The 24,084-nt window shown below is 46.3% G+C and overlaps 1 protein-coding gene across 6 annotated transcripts in view; it reads right to left on the bottom strand.

Annotated features, from left to right (window-relative positions):
* Positions 1-6,844: 6,844 nt before the first annotated feature.
* Positions 6,845-24,084, bottom strand: part of SH3RF2 (SH3 domain containing ring finger 2) — a 124,320-nt gene continuing 107,080 nt past the window's right edge. For 5 of the 6 annotated variants that reach the window (XM_039256678.1, XM_039256677.1, XM_039256676.1 and 2 more), the window contains 5 exons: positions 21,685-21,776; positions 20,269-20,439; positions 12,847-13,100; positions 8,971-9,329; positions 6,845-7,188 (listed from right to left, as the gene is read on the bottom strand). In XM_039256678.1, the coding sequence (XP_039112609.1) occupies positions 6,913-7,188; positions 8,971-9,329; positions 12,847-13,100; positions 20,269-20,439; positions 21,685-21,776 (1,152 nt within the window). In that variant the 3' untranslated portion in view covers positions 6,845-6,912. The remainder of the gene's footprint in view (positions 7,189-8,970; positions 9,330-12,846; positions 13,101-20,268; positions 20,440-21,684; positions 21,777-24,084) is intronic. The other variant, XM_039256680.1, reaches the window with a different exon arrangement.

Genomic DNA, 24,084 nt, shown 5'->3' with positions numbered 1-24,084 from the left:
AATGGCTCTGACCTCCAGGACATATGTGACCTACAGCAATCAAGCTCTGACATCACAAATAGCCTTCATCAAGTTGGTTGGTCATGCTAGCATTGATTCTAATAGCATTAAGCGAGGACACACAAAATGGCTTTTGCAAATTCCTTTGGCCTTTCTCTCTGGGTCTTGGCTGGCATACTTTTATTTCTTACTGGGCTATAGCTCTTGTCCATCCAGCAGTGACCCTCTTTGCATAATTATCTTGCATCTGTGGGTGTGTATTTATCCCTGAAAGCAATCACCTTTGAACTTTGGATAAATACCAGCAGGGAACACTGGAAGATGTTCTTGCTCTTGAGTCCTCTTGTTCCCACAGAGAAGATGAAAGTGGAGGGTCATTTTGGAAATCATATCCCCCATCTTCTGGGTCTCTGTTCTGTATCATTTAAGATGAGGACACCCAAAACCAGAAATAAACTCATGAAGAGGGAGAAATCTAAGGAATGCAGAATGATTATCATGTTTTGACGTCAATGATCCAGAACCACATTGCAAGCTTTGGTTCTTTTTCAAGTTGCTTTGCTGTATCTGGCTGCCCTTGTAGCAGGGGTACATTTACCTTTTGGATATTCTGTTCAGAACACTCTCAGTTACTTTCCTTCCCACCCCTGCTTCTTGATGACAAGACCCTTATAGTTTTTCTCTTGGAGGGCTTGACCCTCTGAGTGAAGCTATCCCCTGACGCCATCCTCAGTCCCATGAGTTCAGAGGCACACATCGATTTGTCCATCCTATCCAGCCTCAGCCATGTTGTGTGATACTAGTTGCCACTGAACAAGAGGGACGTGGTGATTTCACGTTAAGGTTTGGGATCAGAGTGCTGGGTTCTAGTCCTTTCTGGCTTGGATGGGTCATTTGACCTCTGAGCTTTAATTGTAATCTCTGAAATGGGATAATGTGATACCTCCCCTCCTAGGGTTGGATAGAATTAGATGGTATAAGGCATGTAAGGTTCTTGGTACATAGTAGGTCCTCAGTAAATGGTGACAATTATTGCTGAATGGAAAGTCATAGACACTTTTTTTTTTTTAAGTCTCCCTCCCATCTCAAACTAATTATGTAACCTTATGACATTGAAATGTTCCGAGTCTCAGTTTCTTGATCTGTAGTCAGGGGACAAAAATAGCTTTTCCCTGTAGACTTCACAAGGTTCTTGTGAGAATTTATCAGCAGCAGCCAGATCTGTTTTAGTATCAGACTCTGAGGATCTGCTTCTGGTTTCTGCAGGTGGCTCCCCAGAGGCGCCAGGCAGGGCTCAGAGGAGAGCTGCCTGGAAAGTCCTGTACTCAAACCATTTGGCCACAGCCACAACCCATATTTCCCCTGTTGGGGAGCAGCAAGTTCTCTCTAAACAGCTGTACTGGGAAATCTTATAAAAATCCCTCTCAACTACAACTTCTTAAAACCTGAGACACTGTACATCAAAATCTCAATTCCCAGCAATGACCCAAAGCCTTAGAATCCTAGTGACAGAGGCCAGATGGGAGTTCGAATAATCAGCAGGGTATCTGTGGCCTCAGGTTATAATATCTGCTTTGACTAGTGATTACTAAGCAGATCTATGAGCTGCACTGAAAATACATATGGTACATGTATGGAAAGCTCACAAGAGAATGATGAGCACTGAGTTCAGGATAGTGGTTGTGAGGGAAGTGGGGATGAGGGGAAGAAGGAGGTTGGATGAAGCACATAGAAGGCTTCAATGGGATCGATAATGACAATATTTTTAAAAAGCTAGATGATAGATATATGGTTACCTGTTGTGTGATCAATTATATATATATGTACACACATGTGTGTGTGTGTGTGTCACACATACCATTTAATTGAATAAAGGGAGAGGGCAGAAATGAGTACCCAAACGCAGGGAAATTAATAATAAACACCACTCTGTGAGGCCCATATATATTTTGTCTCTCCTGTGAACCCCTGAATCCCCACTATCTCTCACAGAGCCTGATTCAGAGTGAGTGGTGGATAACTGTTATTGAATGTACAGGTGGACACGTGAATCTGCAGCACCCCACCCCCATCCTTGTCACCTTTGTCCCACCTCTACAGCACTCTATATGTCAAAGTGAAGGTCAGTAGGCAGAAGGGCTTCCTGAGAACATTTTGTTTCTGCTCTGGTCTAGGACACAGTACTACGGCCTGGCAAACAGATGGCTTGCTCATTTAACATTGTTCTTTTTCAAGCAAAATGTCCTTGCAAGATTTATTCTCAGGGACACCAACCTGCTGGCAAGGATCTTTGGAGTTAACTCCTCTGGTTTGGTCTTGCCTGCCAGATGCATTCCCCAAGTGTCTGTCACTCATGGTCACCTGAGAGGCTGCTGAAAGTGCTAACACTCCCTTCTCTCAGCCAAAGGCACAACCAAGGTCTTTACCGCAAGACGTAAACAAGAGAAGTACCCGTGGCAGCAGCTGCTGGCCCTGGGATAGCCTAGCTTGCTCAGCACTTGCTCCCAGTGGGGAGAATTGATAGGACTCTGCTCTTCTGCCAGCCATAGCTGTTTACTTGCTGGGAAGAGAGTCCAGGGGCTGTGACGCTGGTCTGTGTGGGCAGAGACAAGCGAGCAGATGAGAATCATGCCTGCTCATCGTACTGGAACAAATGACTTCCGTGATTGCCCAATTGATGCCAGTGGAGCTGGGAAGCTAAAGGGCATTGCTGGTGCCTATGAAAATGTTTGCTGAAAGAGGCAGCCTGGTGAGCAAGGAACTACCCACCCTCCAAATCCATGCCTTTCCTAAGCCAAAAGCCTTGATAGAGGTGATTGTGTATGGGATGGACAGTGGCTAGGATTTGGGCTGGAAGGAGTGCCCTCAATCTCCGAGGGACCTCTTTGGGCCTTATTCTGTGTATCAGGGTAACAGTGAAGATATTTAACAACTGGTATGGTGTGGTCACTAGCCAATAAGAATGAAGAAGAGCTTTATTGCTGAAGGTCTCAGCTGCACCTGGCCTGAGCCCTTTAGCAGTTGATGGGGAAAATGGGGAGAAAGGGCGAGGGGGCAGGAGTGGGGAGAGGACTTGGGGAGCTCTGGGCATCCACTGTTCACTTACCACTATAGGCTTAGTTCAAGATATTAGCAACCAGTGTGGCCACATTCCCGACTGACTATATGGTATGAGAAAGGTGGATTTGAATCTCGTACATCAGAATCACTTGGGGAGTATGTTGAAAACACAGGTGCCTAGTCCCCACTTCAAAACTGTTGAGCTCTGTCAGCTAGCCTACTACACTTTGGAGACCTGAGTGCCTGGATCTCCTGATCTCTAAGGGTCCAGCTCTAACTTTTGGTGCATCACTGAAGATTTTGAAGTGAAGTCCAGCTCACAGACTATAGGAGAACATGCCTCGTTCAAGTGGAGGTCATGTGAGTGCGGGAAGCAGGGTGGTAGGGCTGTGGCAAATTGAAGAGTGCGATGTCTGTCTAACTAAAGCTTGACCCTGACCCAGCACCCCTGGATGACTGCTGCTCTGAAATGCTGGTCTGACATGGACAGACATTGTTAAATTTTAAGAGAAGTTGGAAGCCAGTGAGCCATGTGTTTAGTCAGTCCTGAACCTCAGCAATTCACAGATGGAGCACTGCTTCAGACTCTTTCTACTCCAAAAGCACAAGGTGAGGGTCCTGATGCTGCTTAAGGAGACCTTTTTCTTCAAGTGTGGCCCTAAGAGTCCGTTGTCAGCTGCTTGTCACCTCTCAGATGTCCCCCTGACCCTGTTCTCCCAAATCAGAGCCTGCCCTCAGCAGCTTTACTGGCACTGAGATGCCGTGCTCTTAGGAGGCAAAGGGGCACCTTCCCAGCAACTCTGAGTCTTAGCTGAGCAGTGGAGCTCTCAAAGGATGGGATGCTTGGCCTCAGACGGGAAGTGCTTGTGTCTACCGAGGATCTCTGGAATGTTTCACAAAGAAGTGGATTCCTCTAAGAGAATATGGCTTGATTAATACATTTAAACCCAAGTGTCAAATGCTTCTATCTTTGCTTGGGATGCCATTCTCCCCACCCTTTTTTCTGACTCCTACATGTTCTTCAGGACTTACTTAGTCTGGCCTGTGTTCTGACCTCCATGATGGGGCTCTACTAGTTTTCTTCTAGCACCTTCACCTTGGCCATGCCCTTGCTTTAGATTTTCTCACCTGGAGAAAATCCACCTGGAGTGGCCTGCTCCCTTAAAAATGTCCAAATTTGATATGCGAGGGGTGTGCACCATGTCACTTTATAATATGTCAGTCCTTACAATAGCCCAGTGAGATTGGCACTATTATGATTCCTATGTAGGAAAACAAGGATCAGAGAGGTTAAGTAACTTGTCCAACATTATATGGCTAGTAAGTGGGGATTGGATTTGAACTTAGCCTGTGTGTAGCAGAGTCTACATTTGTAACCTCTGTACTGTGTTATGTCCCTGCAGCCTGAAGTCAGTGCCTGAGGTCAAGGATGGTCTCTTAATTCATAAATCATAGTCCCACACTGGGTTTTGAAGTCAGATACCTTGAACTCAGGCTGTGGGCAGCTTTCAAACTCAGTCTGCTACAATCTGTGTTTACCCTTCATGCCTTGGTTTCCTTGGCCCTGTACTGGGGACAATAATAGTTGCCTTATGAGGTTATAGCAGACACAACAGGAGAGGGTGTATCTATTGTTTTCACTGTGGTGCCCTACACCCAGGAAATGTCTGAAACGCATTGGTGGAATAAATGATTGGAAGTGCCAGTGGGTTCAACTTTATTTGGAAATGACACTCTCCTGATCCTTTTGAATGCTCATATGATCCTACAAAGATGGGGTTTGGTTTGGGAGGGAATACATTTGATGTTGGGTATTGGTGAAGAGTCTGGATGGAATGGGGGTGTCAAACTTGCAGAGCTGTTCACATTTCTCAGAAAGGCCACCCTATACAGAGAGTGGGCAATTGGAAAAAAATTCTTTTTCATTTGGAAGTCAAGGACTATCTCCATTACTCCAGTACAACCCAGTTGTCAGCCACAACAATTAAAAATTAACTGGATCCATTGCTACTGAGGCACAGACTAAATATTTGCTTGGCTGGTCATCTCATAAACCTGCCATTCTGGTTGTAGAGTAGCTTGCCAAACTCATAGCTAAATTCATTGAGGGTGTTCTTTTGAAGATGCCTCCCTGTCCTTGTGACTTGCTCCCCATTCTCCATCTAGATTTATATTCAGCTCAGAGAGGTGAGGAGTTGGTCATGTTGTCTCTGTTGAGTAGACAAGGGTCATATCTCACAGAAACATAGCATGTGTTACCCGGTTGTCTCTACCAACTCCAGAGGTTTGACACATGCACAGTGTTTCTTGGTAGGATTATGGTTTTGTTTTTGCTTTATTAATATCTGGAAAAGTAGGTGGACAATTCAGTTTGTTGTATGTGTGTGTGTGTGGGGGGGTAGGGGGATGGTTATGTAAAGATAAATGTTTTAATTCCAGGATTTCAAGAGCTGTCCAGGGAAAAGGTCTAATTAGACTTGCCCTTTTTTTTTTTTTTTAATGACACCCAGCCTTAGTGGCAAATGGCATTTATGCACTAAGGTGCTCACATTGTTGGGCATGCAATAAATGTTAAGTCACAACAGTTATGTGTAATGAGAATTAATGGGTTGTATTACAACGTTGCCTCCGCTCTCTGGGGTGCCCCCTCAGCCCTGTTTGTAAGGCTCTCACTTCGCCCCATCTCAGTGCGGTCACCTGCTTTGCAGACCACCTTTCTGTTCCTAGTCATCATGAGTGTCAAAGCCTTTTCCCTTCTTCCCTGACACGTCCCTCCAGTGTATCTTTCTCTCTCCTACTCACCACCCCCACCTTCTCTCTGACCGCTCTTATTCATGCCACAGCTCCATTCTCCCTTTCCTCTCCCACCTTGTCTGCTGGGTCCCTTTGACAGCAGCTGTCCTCTGGGGAGTGTCCCCAGTCCAGCCTTGGACTGGCATCTTCTCACTGACCCTGCTGCCTTATCCCACAACTGGGTGAAACAGCTAATCTGCCCCAATGTAAAGAAATAGGAGAAGGTAAAGGCTGTCGTCACGCAAATGGAATATATATCTAAACTCAAACCCCTTATGCAGTTTCTCTGAAGCATGCTGTGTTTTCTTGGGGAAGTCAGCCTGGAGCCAGGATGAATGAATTATCCGTAATTCCACACAGGACCCTACCCATATCTCTGTGCCTCCTGCTTCATTTGTCGTGTGGGATTATAGATGGGAAAACAGACTGAAAGGCTTAAAGTGTGATTGATCATCGCTTTCTCTCTGACCCTCTCGTTTGGACCAAATCCAGTGAGCTGACTCCCTTTGGCTTTAGAGGGTTCTCAGAATGATCAGAGTATCTACCTCGCATCCTTCCCCCATGTCCCCTTGGCAGCCACGATATGACTCTATGGAGGGAACAGCGTATGGCAGCCACTGGTGGTCAGCACACGGGCCCCAAAGATGGCAGAAGCTGTCCTCATGCTTGTTGAGAAAATGGTGAGGAGGCCAAAGAAGCAAATCAACATGACCCCATTGTGATGCCCCTGGCTGAAGCCTCTTTGAGGACACCAGAGAGATGCTACATGGAACACAAGGGATGAGGGACCAGGGAAGGGTGGGCAAGACTGTCTCCCATTCCTTGGTCTGAGTCAAAGGAATCAAAGCTGCATCAAAGCATTCTGTGTGGAAGGCCGTACATACACTTTCTCTTCCCACCCAGGGCAGGAACCCTGTTCGCACCTTTCTTCTCCCACCTGCCGACGGAGCAAGGACCTGTGCTCAAGCACCCAAAGAATGGCAGGACGCCATCAGTGGAGGCAGACTGTATTTAAATGCAATTCACCTCTTTTGGGTCTGGGAAAAGCCACCCGTAGCTTCATTTGCTGGGAAACACGGTCTGTGTGGCCGCAGCAGTGGGCACTGGGGCGGTGGTCTTGCCCAAAGTCGACTTCCTCCGGAGGTCTGTCTGCTGTCCGGAATGGCAGCCGCTTCGGTGGGCGAATAGGATGGTCATCTCTGGGCCTGAAGGGGCTGCTTCGGGCTGGGACCCCTTCGGGGTGGCGGGCTGTTCAGGCTTTCCTGACGTGGGGTGGGTGGTGTACTGTTTGGCCGGAGGAGGGCTGTAATTCTGAAATCTCACGGTTTTGACTTGCTGCAAGAGAAAGGAGAGCACAGGGGCCCAGGTGAGGTGGGAGCGGTGTCCCCGGGACGTGAGCCCTGCTGTTTCTCCACACACGCCCCTACTTAAAACGCCTCATTTCTATGTTCACTCTGCAAATGCCTGCCTCTACTGTGAGGGTCTCCAATGCACCACACTCTCTGGTAGGTGCTGTGGGTCCAAGAGGGAACAAGACTGTCCTAACAGACAGTGTTACCATGCGCTGTGGTGGCGAAAGTGGAAGACCCTAGGGGTGTGCAGAGGCCTATCTAACAGCAGCTGGAGTAGGGTAGCCAGGGAAGGCCTCTTAGAGCCACAGCTATTTAAACAGAGAACTGAAGAACGATTAGAAATTTCCCCGGGGGAAATGGGAGAGGCAATCCCTTGAGCAAAGGCCTCAGGCCAGAGGCTGCGGCCTCTTCCAGAAAGTACAAGAGCTTCACCTTCCCTTTCTCCTTGACACCTGCAGTTCAGGCCTATCTCTAGGCCCACCTCTTCCTTGAGGCACCCCCATCCCCTTGCCTGCTGACTGCAACTCAAAGTCTCATGGTGGCCTTATATCCTCAGAGCAGAGTTTGCAAAGTGGACTCCTGCTGTTTGAATTTAGTCTGCAACATGTTTGAGAGTCTGATGTAGTTGCTGACACATAAAAATGGGGATATTGCACATAAAAATTAGAATTTCATAGGTCTCTTAAAAAATCAAAGAGCTGATATGTTGAGGCCTGTGCGCTAATGAGTCAGAGCTCATGAGCTGGTCCGCCTTCATATGGAACGCATGGTCTCCTGTCGCCCAAGCCCCCCAACCCCCCCCTTTTTTTTTTTTTAACTTTTAAAGCTTTTTTCCTCCCTCTTTCTTTCACCTCTCCTTGTCTCTTATATAGCTACCTTGTACCAACACGTATTTCTTGAGCACATCCCTGATTTAGGCCTTAATAGTGTTCTGTGCTGCTACTTAGTAATTGTTTTTTTTTTTTTTTTTAATGACATTGGATCCTAGTGTCCCCCACTGAGAATCCAAGTTTCTTCATTCTTTTGACCCTCACCATATCTCACAGAGGTCTGGGCACTTATTAAATGCTGACTGTGAGGGCTGTGTCTCAAGCATGTTATTGAGAGTATAAAACTTTTACAAAAACTCAAGGCTTCTAGTGGGAAAAGCCCTGGACTAGAAGTTAAAAGATCTGACCTCTGCCACAGAGGTCACAGTGAAAGTTAGTGGTTGTAGTCATTATAATTGGGTGTGACTTTGATAAATCCCTTAGGTTCTTCTGTGTCTCAGTGGCCTCTTCTATATCATGAGCACTTATGACCAAACCCTGTTGGATTACGTTACACATCTCATCTCATTTTATCTCTTTGTCAGTCCTGGGAGCCTGTTACTATTCTTACTGCCATTTTACAGATGGAGCAAAAAGGGTCTCAGGAAGGTGAAGTGTTTTGGCTAAGACACCAGATAGCAAGCAGCTGATCTGGAATTCACATCAGAGAAGGCTTATGACAAAGCCACGTTTTTTCCAACTCACCCTTGGGCCTCGAAAGACGAAAGATGTAGGTACGAATCTTTTCAGGAGGCATATGGAGGAGATAAGGTAACACACCCACAGAGGGTATCAGTGGCCTGAGGGGGTGTGAGGGACACGCTTTGTGTGAGGATTTTTTCGAGGCACTTTTAATGCCTCGCCCAGGTAAAACAAATCTTGGGAGCTGGGACACTGTGCCAGGTTAGGGATATAAGGACTCCGCGCCCCCACCCCTCATGTCACCTCACCCCTACCTTTTCGCTGCCGTTTCTGGAGTTTTCTGGTTTCACCAGGATGGATGGTGGGGCGGAGGCAGGCGGTTTAGGTGGAGGCTCGCTCTTGATGGGGATTTCCTTGCCTTCCATGATGAGGGAGCTGGCTGCGGAGCGGGTCCTGGTGTCGCCGCCCCTGCTGACACACGTGAGGGCAGGCTCTCCGGTGGGAGTGGGCTGCGGTCCCAGTTCGGCCACCACTGTGGAGGGGGCGGGGGGGACCCCCTGCGGCTGGTAGAACGGGAACTGCTGAGGTTGCACCACCATGGCGGGGCTGCGTCTGAGGGAGCCCACCACCAGGGCGGGGATCCCTGTCGGGACGGGCCTCTGCAGGGATCCATCTGAGGAATCACAGGACACAGATATCAGCACCGGGGGCCGCTGACAGTGGCTTTGCTCACACTTGTGTGGGCTGTGTGTCCTGATAGCCCAGAATAGTTAAGTGCTTTCCCAATTTGAGTGTGCTCACATTCTCGCAGGGTCTTTCAAAGGTGACCTTATTCTTTTTTTAGTGCTGTTTGCTGATGCTGGCAGGAAATAACTGGCTAGCTGAATGTTTGGTGGGGGAGCTAGTGTCAGAAGGTATATTACTACTCCCATTTGCCTCCTCCCTCTCTCTCTCTCTCTCTTTCTCTCTCTCTCTCTCTCTCTCTCTCTCACACACACACACACACACACACACACACACACACACACACACACACACACTATTCCCACTTTCTCACTTCGGGCCTGTAAGTTGTAAAGTGAAGAGTAAAGACACACCTAAGGAGACAGCTTCACAGTGAGAAGCAGAGGCAAGCAAACCAAAAGGCAACAAAAGATACAGAAGGAATTGAGAAACACAAGAGTCAGTCTACTGGGGAGGGATGAGAGGGTGGGAGAGAGGGAAGCAGAGAGGACAGAAGGGGAATCTGCTGAACATCTTGAAGAAAATTCTAACAGCAGCTGTAGGCATGTGGCAGTGGGATCGCGCTTGTTGGGGGCCACGGGGAGGAAGGGCAAGTAGAATTAAGGAAGAGAGTGTACAGGCAAACATGACAGCACATGGAAGTAAATTTGGAAAGACTGTTCTTGAGTTAGGGCTATGTGTGGATGAGCTTTGCAAAGTCCCGTGACAGATGTTCTGGAATCAGACTTCCTCCCAGGGGGCCTGGGACGGGTCAGCCACATCCCCTCTCTGCATCTCAGCCCCTGGTGGGTAAACCCAGCACCTGACGGGGCTGCTGGGAGGCTGACATTTCGCGATGTGTGAAAAGCACTACGACAGCGCCTGGAACATAATAAACGCCCCATGTTTCTAAGATTTTGTTGTTTTTGAGTAAAGGACAGAAAACTCAAAAAATACAAGGTCCAGGACTATGGTTTTATCCCTTCATTGACCCTTTTTGTTTTGTTTTGTTTTTGTTGCTGTTAATGGAGATGATCTTCCCTCAGTAAAAGGAAGCCATTCCTACCCCTCAAATTCTCTAGAAGACAGGATATACGCCCTTGTCATCTCTCAGGCATGTGTCTTTTACGTGAATAGGGATGTCACTGCACTCTCTGGGGAGACAGGCACACCCTTGGGAAACACCTCCATCCACTTCTCCGAAAGCATCTCTGAGCATTTAGGGAGCATGGATGACATCCAGTCAGAGATGTTAGTCCTTTGTGATAGCCTCTGGACATGAGTCTGAATCACAGGCATTTGTGTCCAGCACAGGGGGCCTGAGCCAATGCCATGTTCTACATCTGGACTCTTGGTCAAGCCAGATGTGAACATGAAAAGCAGAAGTCTTATGAAACGCAGTTGGTGTTCTCAGCTGCCGTGAATAAGCCAGGTGCCATTTACACAAATGTGCCCTTTCAATGTAGACATTTATTTTTTCACTGACAGCCGTACGGGGCTCACAGTCAGTTCTCCTGTCATCTGTCTTTGCTGTGGGGAGATTGATAGCTTGACTAGCCTCACCTTGGGAAAGGGAGAGAAAAGGCCTCTGGGACCTGAGAAAGTCAAAGCAGCACTGGACAGACCTATCCTTAGGCTCCTGGAAACATGTGAAAAATTGGTTTTATGCCTCATCTATTTATCTTGTCAGTTCTTATTACCAAGAGATTTAATGCTTTCTTATTTACATATGGATACAGTGCAGTCATAACTCTTGGTCAGTCAAGATCTATGCAAAGGTAGAGAGGGAGTGTGTGAAAGGAAGTATGAGCAGTTGACAGTGGGGTACAGTCTTCAGTGCTCATAAGTGGTGTAGACTGAGTGTGAACGTTCCAACACTGAGTCACTTCACACACTGGATGGGCCAAAGAGGACCTGTTTACTGGTAGTAGTAATGATGGTACTGATAAAATTATTACTTTATAAAAATAGCTATTACTTCTTAAGGCTTATGATGTGCCAGGCACGTGCCATCAGTCTTACATGGATCCTTTTATTAAATTCACCCAATAGCTCCAAAGAGCCCTGATTTTAATGTTTGTTTATTTTGAGAGAGGGGGAGAGAGACAGAGCGTGAGCAGAGAACGGGCAGGGAAAGAGATGGAAAGAGAGGATCCCAAGTAGGCTCCTCCACACTGGCAGTGTGGAGCCTCATGGAGCGGCTCGATCTCACAACTGTGAGATCATGACCTGAGCCAAAATCAACAGCTGGATGCTTACCTGACTGAGCCACCCAGGCGCCCCAGGCAGGTATTATTTTTATTTCCATTTTACAAATGAGAAAACTGGAGACTGAAGAGGTCCACTCGATTGCCCAAGGCTGCCAAAGTGGGATTATTTAGTAGGTGTTTGTGTTGGGCAGGGAGAGGGAGGTGGAAGTGCATGCGGGAGGAGGGAAGAGTGAGGAGGGGCAGGTGGGTAGAGGCAACACAGAGCGAAGTCAAGTACATGGTGGCAAGATCACTGGGAGCCACAGGGCCAAGATACCTGTTTTAATATTCTTGGGATCTTTTCCTGTGTGGCATACTGACCCACATGTTACACTCTTGGTTTGAGTAGTTTTACTGCATTTTCAGGTGTAATCATTTTTTAAGATAGCGAGAGAGATTGTGGAGCCCAGTTGAAATCAGAGGATGAAGAATAAATCAAATTTACTTGGCTCATGGTCTTCTAGAGAGGTACACAAATAGAGAACCTTTGTGTTTTGTGGAACAATGGGCTCCAAACAATTTTTAAAATGCCTGAAAATGAAGTCTTATGTAGCAGTTCAGTATTTTGGGAGATAAAAGCATTGCCATGTGAATCATGTGGATGTTATACAGGTAAAAATAACAGCAAGGTGCAGAATGGTGCATGCAATAGGTATGATTACAAATACTATTTATATACACAGAAGAGCACCGGGGACAGGGGTTATGGATATAAAGGAGACTTCCTTTTGTACAATAAAATGTTTTTAAACCTAATGTATATATTAATTAAATATACAAAGCAAGATTTGGGGACTGTCAGCATTAGACTCTTCAATCCTCTTTACCCCCCCTCCCCGTCCACCTCCCTGATCTTTCCCATGTTTCCCTTTTGGGCACCCCTGCAGGGTTCCCTGGACCATAGTCTGAGAAGCACTGATCCAGCAAGTACTTTGCTTCTTCTGTCTTACCTAGAGCCAGCATGCCCCTTGGCTGTGTTCTAATCATATGCCGACACTCAGGGCTACTGTCATTCCACCCATTCAGTATACATGTGTGGAGTGACCAAGGGCAGTGACCTTAAGTCAGTCTGGCTTCATCCACTAAGAACAGTCACTATTTGGAAATTAAAAGCAATCTTTCCAGAGGCTTGTATTGAAGCCAGTATCCTGCTTTTGCAAAATGGACTCTGTCAACCCCAGAGTCAGATTCCCCCATCACTTAGCTCTAGGCACGTACCTCTCTGCCACCACTTACTCTTTCTCATGCTGCTCCTCCCGGACTTCTGAAGAGAGCCCTGTCCTAAAGTCCCTGGGCTGGCTGTGCTCCTCACGGGGTTGACGATGGCGGTGGGCACAAAGACGGACTTGAAGGGACGGTTCTGGCGGGGATCACCTTCTGAAATGCTGCCTTGTGAGGACACAGAGGAGTTGGATAATGTCCATGTGGCATAGAGGCCAGGACTCCGAGGATCTGGAAAACTAGATGTCTTTCTGGTTGTTGTAAGTGTTTTAAAGAGAAGAAATAAAGAAAATGCTCAGTTAAGAGTCCTGCTTAAAAACGCTCTCAACTGTAGCCTTAATGTGGCCTTTCTTCACCCTCTTCCTACCAATTATGCTCCCTTTATTAACCACACAGGCTTGATCATGTGGGCCTCACCACCTACAGCTGGGCAACTGTGCACGTGTGCAGAGGCAGGGAGAGGGGCTTATACTGAGGCCCCACTGGAACAAGAACACTTGACTTTTGTCATCTTTCATTCCAGCTATAATCACTCCTAACCCCATGAGTTTGGAGCGCAAGGTCTTGAATGTGTTCAACTCGTTTTGCGGTTCTGATTTCCTATTCATTCCATGACTTATTCCATTAGATTCTAAACTCTTCGAAAGCAGAGATATTATATGCTTTATTTTACATCCTCTGTTTTCTGCAGCTATTGTGTATCAAGAAATGTCTGTTGAATGACTTCCATGATGCTTTCAAGCACTGAAGCCAGTCATTTTGGCTAACACACATTGAGCACTTTTTGTTTGCTGGGCATTGGGCATTGCTTTGCCCACATTCACTCTTGGGTTCTTCACAACAGCCTTCTGAGGTAGGTACTATTAGTGCCAGTATTTTATGGATAAGAAAATAGAGACTTAGAGTTACTTGGCCAAGCATCTACCACACCTGAGATTTGAACCCAGGTCCAGGCTGGCTCTGTGCTCTACCACTGAATAGATCACCATCTTACCACTAGGGAGAGTGTTCTAGCTCTAGGGAGAATGTTCAAGGTATCGTTTAGGTACAAGGAAGCCCTGCATCCTGCTTGAAAGAGATGGACTGAAGCAGTGGGTAGGCCCTACACATCCCTTTGGAAGACCCTCATTTTTCAGCCTTGGGCTCTAATTTTTTTTTTTCCTGGCTGGTTATCACTGCTTTTTTTTTTTTAATTTTAATTTTTTTTTTACAAATAGTTTATTGTCAAGTTGGTTTACATATAACACCCTGTGCTCATCCCCACAAGTGCCCTCGCCCTCCATGCCCATCTCACTCCTTCCCCCCAACACCCATGAGTCCTCAATTTGTTCTCAGTATTCAAGAGTCTTTCATGGTTTGCCTCTCTCCCTTTCCCCCACCATTTCCCCCCTTCTTCTCCCCCATGGTCCTCCATTAAGTTCCTCCTAATCCTCCTCTACGTGCAAACATACGATATCTGTCCTTCTCTGCCTCACTTATTTCACTCAGCATAACACCCTCAAGGTCCATCCATGTTGCTTCACATGGCCAGATTTCATTCTTTCCCATTGCCATGTAGTATTCCATGGTATAGATAAACCACATCTTCTTGATCCATTTGTCCGTTGATGGACACTTAGGCTCTTTCCATGTTTTGGCTATTGTGGAGAGTGCTGCTATGAACATTGGGGTACATGTGCTCCTATGCATCAGCACTCCTGTATCCCTTGGGTAAATTCCTAGCAGTGCTATTGCTGGGTCATAGGGAAGTTCTATTGTTAACTTTTTGAGGAACCTCCACACTGTTTTCCAGAGGGGCTGCACCAGTTTACATTCCCACCAACAGTGTAGTAGGGTGATTGGGCTCTAATTTTTAAGAGTAGTATTAAAGTTTTAGAAAACAGCAATCCTCAGTCAACCACTTCTAGATTGAGACTCCCTGAACCCCATGGAGGAATGGCTGGCATTTTACATGTGCTTCTTTCCCTTTTACCAATCCTACCCCAATATCACAGCCCTGATTAAGCAGTCCATTGATCAGCCTGTCACTCTGTTGATGAAATTACCTCCCTGGGAATAACCAACTCAACCAAGACCCTGGCTCAGAGATGTCCTCCCTGGTAGCCTTCCCATTAACGCCTACAGTCATTTCCCTTTATTTCTCCTCCTCTTCTCTCCTTCTTTAGCTGAAAAAAGTGATATGGCACTTGACAACAAGCCAGCCAGTGGTACAGAGATAGGTAAGGCATCACTTAACGTGGCCACCTCTGCCCAAGAAGCATATGCAGCCAAATGCCCAGGAACGATGCTCACAGTGAAGGGACTTCTATCCACAGCCATCAACCTGCCTCTGGTCCCTGGTGACATGGTCAGTAAAGGAGTATGGGCTGCCCGCAGTAAGAGCTCCTACTCTATTCTGGTGTTCAGGGCTGGCAGAGGACAGAAATCCCCAGCCCTGGCCTCCATAGCTGCATGCTGCATCTGCCTGTTCTTTGAATGGGGGGCCTCAAGGTGTTGAATGCTGTAAAGTGGGTTGGCATCAGGAAAGACAGCTTCCAAAACCATTCCCAGCAGCAGCAAGCACAGAGTACAGTTAATTAGGCCCAAGCCAGCCTTATTCCATAAGTCCCTTTTCTGAATGTTTATAGACCGAGCAGCAACCTGATTTTTCTGAGCCCAGGACTAGGCGAGATTCCAAAAATCCCTAAATCCAGAGTCCTCCATCCAGCACAGGGTCCCTCTATGTCTTTTGGCAAAAAGCTCAGCACTTACCCACCGTTTTCTTCTAACATCAAAGTACTTTGTGAACATGTATTAATTAATCCCCATAACACTCCAGGCCTGAGAACATTCTGATCCTTTTTTCCAGATGGACAGACCGAAAGAAAGGGTGTAAGGAGGAAGGAGTGCATGTTGCCCCTGACTTGCTCCACTGTCCTGCTTTGAGTGTGCAGGTCTGTGTCCCCTTTCCTGTGATTAGAGCCCATAAGACCTCACTCCATCTGTGAAGGGGCATTTACAGCTCTACTGGGCTCACCACTGGCAACAACCTCCTGGTAAGGGAAAGCTTGCAACCTGGCAGTCTTGACATAGTTCTGTGGAGAAAGTTAAAAGAACTGAGTGTTGGCCTTTCTGTTGCTTTTTCCATCCGTAAGGCCAGGCAGGCATATGCACCTTGAGAAGGTTGCAACAAAGAGGAATGTCCTGGCTACTGGGCAGAAGGAATGTGTTGGAAGAACACGAGAGGCAGAGAGGCCTTGGAAACAGGGCCCAAGGGAGGCTGCCGAAAGTCTGACAGCAGGAATCTGAGGCGGAGTTTGGGGGGGCGGGGGTCTGATCAGATGTTGTTGATGGTGTTCTTGCCACGAAAATTCTTCAACTGCATTCACATTCTTTCCTCTCTGGTTCAAGCTTCCAAGCCCCAAGACAGAGCCTCAGACAGTCTGAGACTGTTCCTTAGCTGGGGTGATGGGAGGAGGATGAGGATAAGATGGAAGAGGAGAGAGAGAGAGAGGAGGAGGAGGGGGACAGGAGAAGGAGGAACTGGTTTCTTGAATTTGTGAAAAGGGAAGAAACTAGTGCCTTCCACCAAAATTATGCACAAAGGAGGAAATGTATGTTGGTGCTATTAAGAGGGGATTTGGATGGAAACTTGACAAATGTTCTGCATATCCTGAGCCTGTGGCTGCCTCCAAGTCCTGGGGAAGTATGTCATGGTGGCAGATATTTACTTGTGATCAAGTTGGCTGGACAAGTGAGCATCACTATCTAGCGTAGAGAAAGGGCTGGTGCTCTGGAGGGCACAGCAGCCTTTTCTTCTTTTGGGACTTAAAAGGCTCACTTGCTGAACATTAAAACCCTGGTATTTGGGTCAGCTCTAGTCTGTCTCTCTTTATAGTTAGTCCCCAAACTCTGGCAGGCCCGTTCATTGGGACATAATGCTTAATAAAGCAAAGGTTCAGGGGTGCCTGGGTGGCTCAGTCAGTTAAGTGTCTGACTTTGGCTCAGGTCATGATCTCACGGTTTGTGGGTTCAAGCCCCACATCAGGCTCTGTGCTGACAGCTCAGAACCTGGAGCCTGCTTCAGATTCTGTCTCCCTCTCTCTCTGCTCCTCCCCCACTCACTGTTTCTCTCTCAAAAATAAATAAACATTAAAAAATTAAAATTAAAATTAAAAAAAAGCAAAGGTTCAAGTGCTAAGGGGTCGCTTCATACTTTCGAGCCCTGGCTCTTTTATAAAAGGGTGTCTTCTAGCCCAGGGGGCTAGTGGTGGTGAGAGGTATCACTGCAAACAGAAAACAGAGATGGGAGAAAACCTCATACATAGACCCAAAGAGCAGAAAGGGGCCTTGCACTTGTAGTCCAACCCACTCAGTCCTAACACAACCTTCTAAAAGGAGTAGAAAACTAAGCTGACAAAGGACCACATCACTTGGCCCAAAGAAGCAAAAGGAGAGGGTGGTTAAGAACAAGGGTGATCTGCTCCCAGGTAGATAAATGGGGCATCTTAGACACATGTTTCCTCTAGGGGTGATGGGACCTTCCTTTGTGTCAGGGGACCATCAAGGAGAACTTCACACATAGAGAGGACCAGTCCTCTGTCACCTAACAGCCGTCAGGTAAATATACTCTGAGAGGGATTTGCTCTTCTTGGAAATGCTGGTTCCCTAGAACCGAAACCCCCATCCATGTAAGTAGTGCCTCAGTATACACTTACTTTCAGGATTCTATCAATTGGAGGGAAGGGACAGATTCAGTGGCAACCTATGGCTGAAACTCCATCCACTGTCTGACATGTGGGTGTCTCTAAATAGGTGAGTCTAGATGCTCACGGCTTGCCTAAGGACAAAATACATGCACCTAGAGCAAAGTCAAGAAGGAGAGAAAGGGAAGCTGGAGCCTTAAAATACACTGGAATGGAATTCTCCATGCGTTCTAGTGAGGGTAACCATTTGTCCAGATTTTCCTAGGAGAGTCTCAGTTTACACCTGCTCTCCTGTATTAAGAGTCTCTCCCTCTTTTTTCTTAAGTGTCCTAGTTTGGGGGCAACTAGGTGGTTCAGTCAGTTAAGCATCTGACTTTGGCTCTGGACATAATATAAATTATATATATATATACACATAGTATATATATTTATTTTATATATATATATATATAAAATTTAGCTTCTGGCTCACTGTCATTTTCTCTAACCCAGTTGATCCTACCACAATATGGTCTCATCTAGTCTTAGGATTTTAAATATGTTCTCAAACCTGGACCTTTTTGCCTAAATGCTGGGATTGTATGCTCAACCATTTCCAACATCTCCACCAGGATTGCTAATAGGCATCTAATACTTAATCCACTGAAAACTGAGCTTTTGCTTCCCCTCACATCTCAGAACTCATTCCTCTTGGTTTCCCCCTCTAGCTCAGTAAAAGACAACTCCATTTCCCAGTACCTTGGAGCAAAAAACTAGGACTCACCTGGACTCCTCTATTCTTTCACACCTGATACTTGATTTGTCAGAAAATCCTGCTGTGTGTACCTTCAGAGTATATCGAGAATCTAACCACCTCTCTCTCCATTCATCATCACCTCTCCCCTAGAGTATTACAGTATCCTCTTAGTCTCTCTGTTTCCACATTTCCTTTCTACAGTTTACTCTCAACCAAGCAACTACAGGGAATTTGGTAAATTAGATCATGTCCCTCTTATGCTCAAAACCTTGCAATAGCATTAGAGGCAAATTCCTCATTATGACCTAGGAAATTCTATATGATCTGGCCCACCTGTTACCATTCTGACCTCATCTCCTGCTAAAATCCCCCATTTTCCCTCATCTAATCCAGTCCTACTGGCCTTCATGTCAGGCACACTCCTACTTCAGGGCAATTGTTCTTGCTGTTCCTTGGTCTGGAATACAACTGCCTCTTTGCCTTTTTCTCACTAAGTCCCTTCCTGAACAACCTACTACAATTTTTATCACCCACTCCTACAAATTCTATTCCTCTTTTCTTATTTTTCTTCTTAGCCCTTACCATTAAAACAGCATCTACATTACTTATATACCTTGTTTATTATCTGTCTGTCCCACTAGAATGTAAGTTCTGGTGGGCAGAGATTTCGTGTATTGTTTTCACTGCTGTTTGTCCTGTGTCCAAAAAAGTGCCTGACGCATAGTTTGTGCTCAATCAATATTTTTTGAAACAAGCATCAGTTAGAGACACCCTTAGTTTGCCTTTGGAGATTTTGCAACTTTCTAACAAATTCCAAGAACCTCCCATTGAAGGAGATAAATTCCGCTCCAACTCTCTGCCAGGTGAAGAAATATTTTTATCTAAGCCTGGATCTGTGGAAACCCAGACTTTGCCTGTACTCTTACTAGAAACGGGGTTCTACCACCTCACCAACCAGCCTTATTGGAAAAAAATCTGTGCATAAGAAAGTGCAGCCTTTTATGGAACCAGCTTCTAGGGTGTATCCATTGGTTCACTTTCCCCTTCCCTTCAGGGGACAGATTTCCTGTCTCCACGACCCGTTATGGTTCCTCCGACCCTGTCATCTGCAGCTTTACCCTAGTGTCTCTATGACTGTCTACTGTGGTGTAGTGTTCAGTCTCCTCACCATCCTTGTTGCCCTCTTCCGGACACCGTGCCCCATCTATATGAAGGCTCCCCAAACTGGGCATAGGACTCCAGCTCTGACCTCCCAGAGAGGACCATGGGTTACCACTTTACTTGGGGTTATGTCATAGAGACAGCGTTTGATGTGTGGTGATGGCCTCACTGCGTTGTGACAGGCTGTCCCTGGGCAGATGTGGGGCGGCAGAAGAGGAGCCATGGGGAGTGCTGGGATCTATGGTGGTGGTTTAAGTGAATGGGTTGGGTGTGCCAGAGAACGGAGAAGGTTGGGAGAGCTGTTAGGGACACGGACCTACAGGGTAACCAGCCTTCGGCCTGGGATGTGGATGGGCAGGTGGTGGTCTGAGTCATAGAAACTCTGCCTACTGGCCTAGTGCTTTGGAAGTTTCCTGAGGTGCTCTGAGGGGTCTTCTGATCATCAGAGGCTCCCATTATTTGGCTAGACAGGAGAGTTGGGGTGCAGGATATGAATGGGATTTTGTGTGTTTGTACTATAGAAAATCTGAAACCCAGCTCTTGAGCAGGTTGTTTAACTCTGTACACCACTTTCCTCATCTGTAAAATCATATCTCCCTTATAGGAAGGGCTCTTGACCATAGCCAGTGAGTTAGGAGATGTGAAAGTGCTTCTAAAATGTGAAGAGCTCTAAAAAACATAACTTCCTGCAATAAGAAAAATAAAGTGTTGAGGGTGACTAGGGCCATTTCTTGGCCCATGCTCTGAAGGAGCTTTGAGTCCTTGAGCAGTGAAGCCCACAGATGCCCCCTGGCCTAGGTGACCCCACCCCTGCTGCCTGAGAATGAGGGGACGCACCTGAAAATGGGGATGACATAGTTGTTGGGGAAGATGCCGACCCGCCCAGTGACCAAGGAGACGCCCCTGAGCCAGCCATCCGGGTACTTGCCCAGGACCCTGATGCCTTCTCCTTTCTGTAGGTCCAGCTCATCAGGCCCATGGGCTGAGTAGGAGTGCAGGGCCACAAACCTGGAGAGACAAAGGAACTGGGTAAAGAAGGGGAATGTGTCTGCCGGAGGGCATGAAACCAGGAAAAGGCTGACCTAGTGGTTAGCAATAACAGACTTATTAAAGGTGAAACTTTGGAATGGAAGGCAGGTAATAGAACCTGGTGAAGTAGCAGTGGATGGGCCCACATCCCTGCTCCTCCATAGAGTGCCACACAGCTGTGGATCACTAATTTAGGCCACCTTGGTATTTTGACAATGCGGAAACTGGCCTAGGATAGAGAAAGGAGTTGGTGACCTGGAATTAGTGGTAGAGTCTGCTCTCAAACCTAGAAATTATGGCTCTGCTCAGGATGCTTTTTCATACTACCTAGAGTATCACCCAAGAAAGTGGTTGCCTTCAGCACGTGCAGAGAAAGGAGGTCAGAACAGAAGCCTTTCTGATCTGCTTCTTCTGAGAGCGGGGACATATTTGATCTCCAGGAATGGCCAGAGGAGCTAGTTTAATGTAGGCATGGAAGTGGACATTGGGAAGGAGAGACAGGAGTTGATTTAGTTGGTTAGCAGACAGTGGAGTCCTGGCTACATGGCAGGATGGAGCATAATGGGCTTGTAACATTGCAAAATGTCCTTGGGTTACGGCAGTGACTCTTCACTCTGCAGTCCATGCAGGAGTCAGACAGATAACATCCAGTTATGAGTCAAGGGTGAAGACACTAGTGAGGGTGTGGAAGTGAGAATATATGCTTGATTAAAAGCATTAAAAGTAACCCATGTTGGCTTGCCAGATTTAGGTTACCGATGTATGGCCTCAGGCTGGACATCAAGAAGTCCCTCTAGACTCCAAGGACTGAGATTCTGGAAGGTTTTATCAAATGCGTTGGGTAGGGTGTTCTCCTCTGCAGGGTTTTCCCCCACTAAAATGCTACTTTTACTTTCTTCTGATCTTAAAACAACATCTGTTTATGACCCCACATTTTGAATCTAGAAGAAGACAATAGAAATTGTTCAGTATCCAATCTCCCAGCAATGTTTTGGTGTCCAATCTTCCAGTTTCCTTCTACTCTTGTAAAATAATGAGCTAGGATGATGTAGCTTGCCAGTTTGTGTTTTTCACCATTATTTTCTTTGAAGGATAAAAGGAAGGGGAGTAGTTGTCTCTCTGGATGAGACGGTTTGGGAACAGTGATGCCTGATGGCAGAGGGATGGCGAAGGTGACCTCTTTGGCCAGGCCCCAGAGGGTGGAGGGCTGAGCTTATTACTCACATATTTGCTGAGAGGTGTTGCTGGGAGCTGGGCAGACTGATGATGGCTGTGGAATGTCCTGGCGAGGCAGGTACGGAGTGGTAAGTGCTGACCTACACAGACAGAAAAGACAGCCAAGCAGAACCAGTGAATGCCATGAGCCAGGCCCACAGCAGCGCTGCTGCAGAAAGGCCTGACTCAGCTGAAAACCAAGAGCGTTGCCCAGTGCCACGCATTGTGATCTTCTCTGTGGCTTGTCACTGGGGGCAGAGTGAGGTGGGGATGGACTGGTTTATGGCCTGCCTGGATGGCATGCCAGGGCTGCCTTCCAAATGACTGCTCCAATACGGTGGAAGATGAAGACTCATCCAGTCGCTAGTCAACAGGACACTGCCATGTTCCTCGATCTATTCCCCAGCCTCTCCTGACCCACCTCCCTGTGCACTCACCCCCTCTATGGAAACTTATACTCAGAAAATGATATCATGGCTACTAATGAGAACTTAATACTGGCCAGACACTTTTAAGTGCTTTACAAGTATTAGCTAATTTAATCCTTATGAAAGGTACCATTGACATCCCTAATTTTGGATGATAAATGGAGGGAAAGATCACCCAGTTATAAAGAAACCAAATTTTAAACCAGGGTAGTCTAGGTCCTGAGCCCATACTCTTACTGATGCTAGTATTAACATACTCACGCATGCACACACGCCAGTTTGCCCAGTGACTTATGAAAGTGAATCTGAATAGTGTTTACTTTGCCAGAACGAAAGAGAGAGCAACGCTGCTAAACATACTTGGAAACTACTCTCTTGGAACCTTGCCTATTTATGATATTACCTTGTTTATTTCCTTCACGGCACATATCTCAGAGTTGACTGCCCCACCACGAGACTGTTAAGTTCTGAGGGCAGGGACTATGTCTTGTTCATCACTGTGTTTTCTATGTGCCCAATATATACTTGTGGCCTAAAGAAAAAGTAAATGAATGAAAAGATCTTCCTACCCAGGACACCAAGGACTAAGGTAATCTCAACCATCTCCATGTCATCCAGAGCAAATACATTCAATCTATCTTCAGTTGGGGCCCCATAAATGATGGTAACTATATGTGTGTGGCTTTTTTAGGACTCTGCTTCTGTGGGCACAACTATTATTTGTATATGTGTCTTTGGGCAAGAGTGAGTGTGTTATCAAGTGCATGTGTCCCTGGTTCTTTGTGTATGCTTGTTCACAACCCATGACAGTTGTATGCACAGTTGTATTCACAGCCCGTGACAGTTGTGTGACAGCACTGGTCTGTATGTCTAATTGTATTCACACATGTGAGTGTCTGGACTGACAGGCTTGTACACTGTGTGTGACTGTACATGAGCTTGTGATTGTAAATGTCTATGCGGGGTTCTATGTATACATATGTGAACTCTAGAGGTATGTGCTGGTATATGCCGGTATGCACAACTTGGCAGTTTTGTGTGTGTTCTGTGGTGATGATTGTCTAAATATATGTGTGCTGTGTATGTATGTTTGACATTTTGCAGTTATAATTGCAGAATCAAAAAACCATTCCAATCAGATAATAACAAGTGTTGGTGAGAGTGTAGAAAACCAAAACTTTCATGCATTTGCTAGTGGGAAGGTAATATGGTGAAGCTTCTTTAGAAAATAGTCTGCTGGTTCCTTGAATGACTAACCAGAAGTAGCATATGATGCAGTAAGTCCACTCCTAGTCCATACCCAGGAAAAATGAAAACATACGTCTACATGAAAACTTGTACACAAATGTTTGTAGCAGCATTATTTATAATAGCCTAAAGGTGGAAATAACCCCAACACCCACTGACTGATGAATGGAGAAAGAAAATGTGATGTATCTGTACAGTGACACATTATTCAGCCATTAAAGGAATGAAGTATTGTGATGTGTTAGAACATGCATAAACCTGGAAGACATTACACCAAGTGAAAAGAGTCAGGTACAAAAGGCAGTATTATATAATTCCATTTATGTGACATGCCCAGAATAGACAAATCTGTAGGGATAGAAAGTAGATTAGGGGTTGAGGATGAAAAGGTTTATGGAGTGGTAGTCAAAGAGTACAGGGTTTCTTGTGGAGGTGATGAAATGTTGCAAAGTTGTGGTAATGATTGCACATACCTGTGAATATATTAAAAGCCACTGAATTGTATACTTTTTCACGTAATCTCCACACCCAGTGTGGAGCTCAAATTCACAACCCCTGCATCAAGAGGTACACACTCTTCCGACTAAGCCAGCCAGGCAGCCCTGAATTGTACACGTTAAAATGGGTGACTTGCATGGCATGTGAAGCATATCTCAATAATCTCTTTAAAAAATTCCATAATCACCCATCCAGTGCTCTCTAACACTGTGTAAAGTGTCTGTGCTTTGCAATC

The sequence above is a fragment of the Hyaena hyaena genome, unplaced genomic scaffold (assembly GCF_003009895.1).
Source record: "Hyaena hyaena isolate Hyena2069 unplaced genomic scaffold, ASM300989v1 scaffold_585, whole genome shotgun sequence".
In the NCBI taxonomy this organism is placed as follows: Eukaryota; Metazoa; Chordata; class Mammalia; order Carnivora; family Hyaenidae; genus Hyaena; species Hyaena hyaena.
The sequence above is the reverse complement of the archived record's forward strand: the minus strand, read 5'-3'. Positions and strand labels throughout refer to the sequence as shown.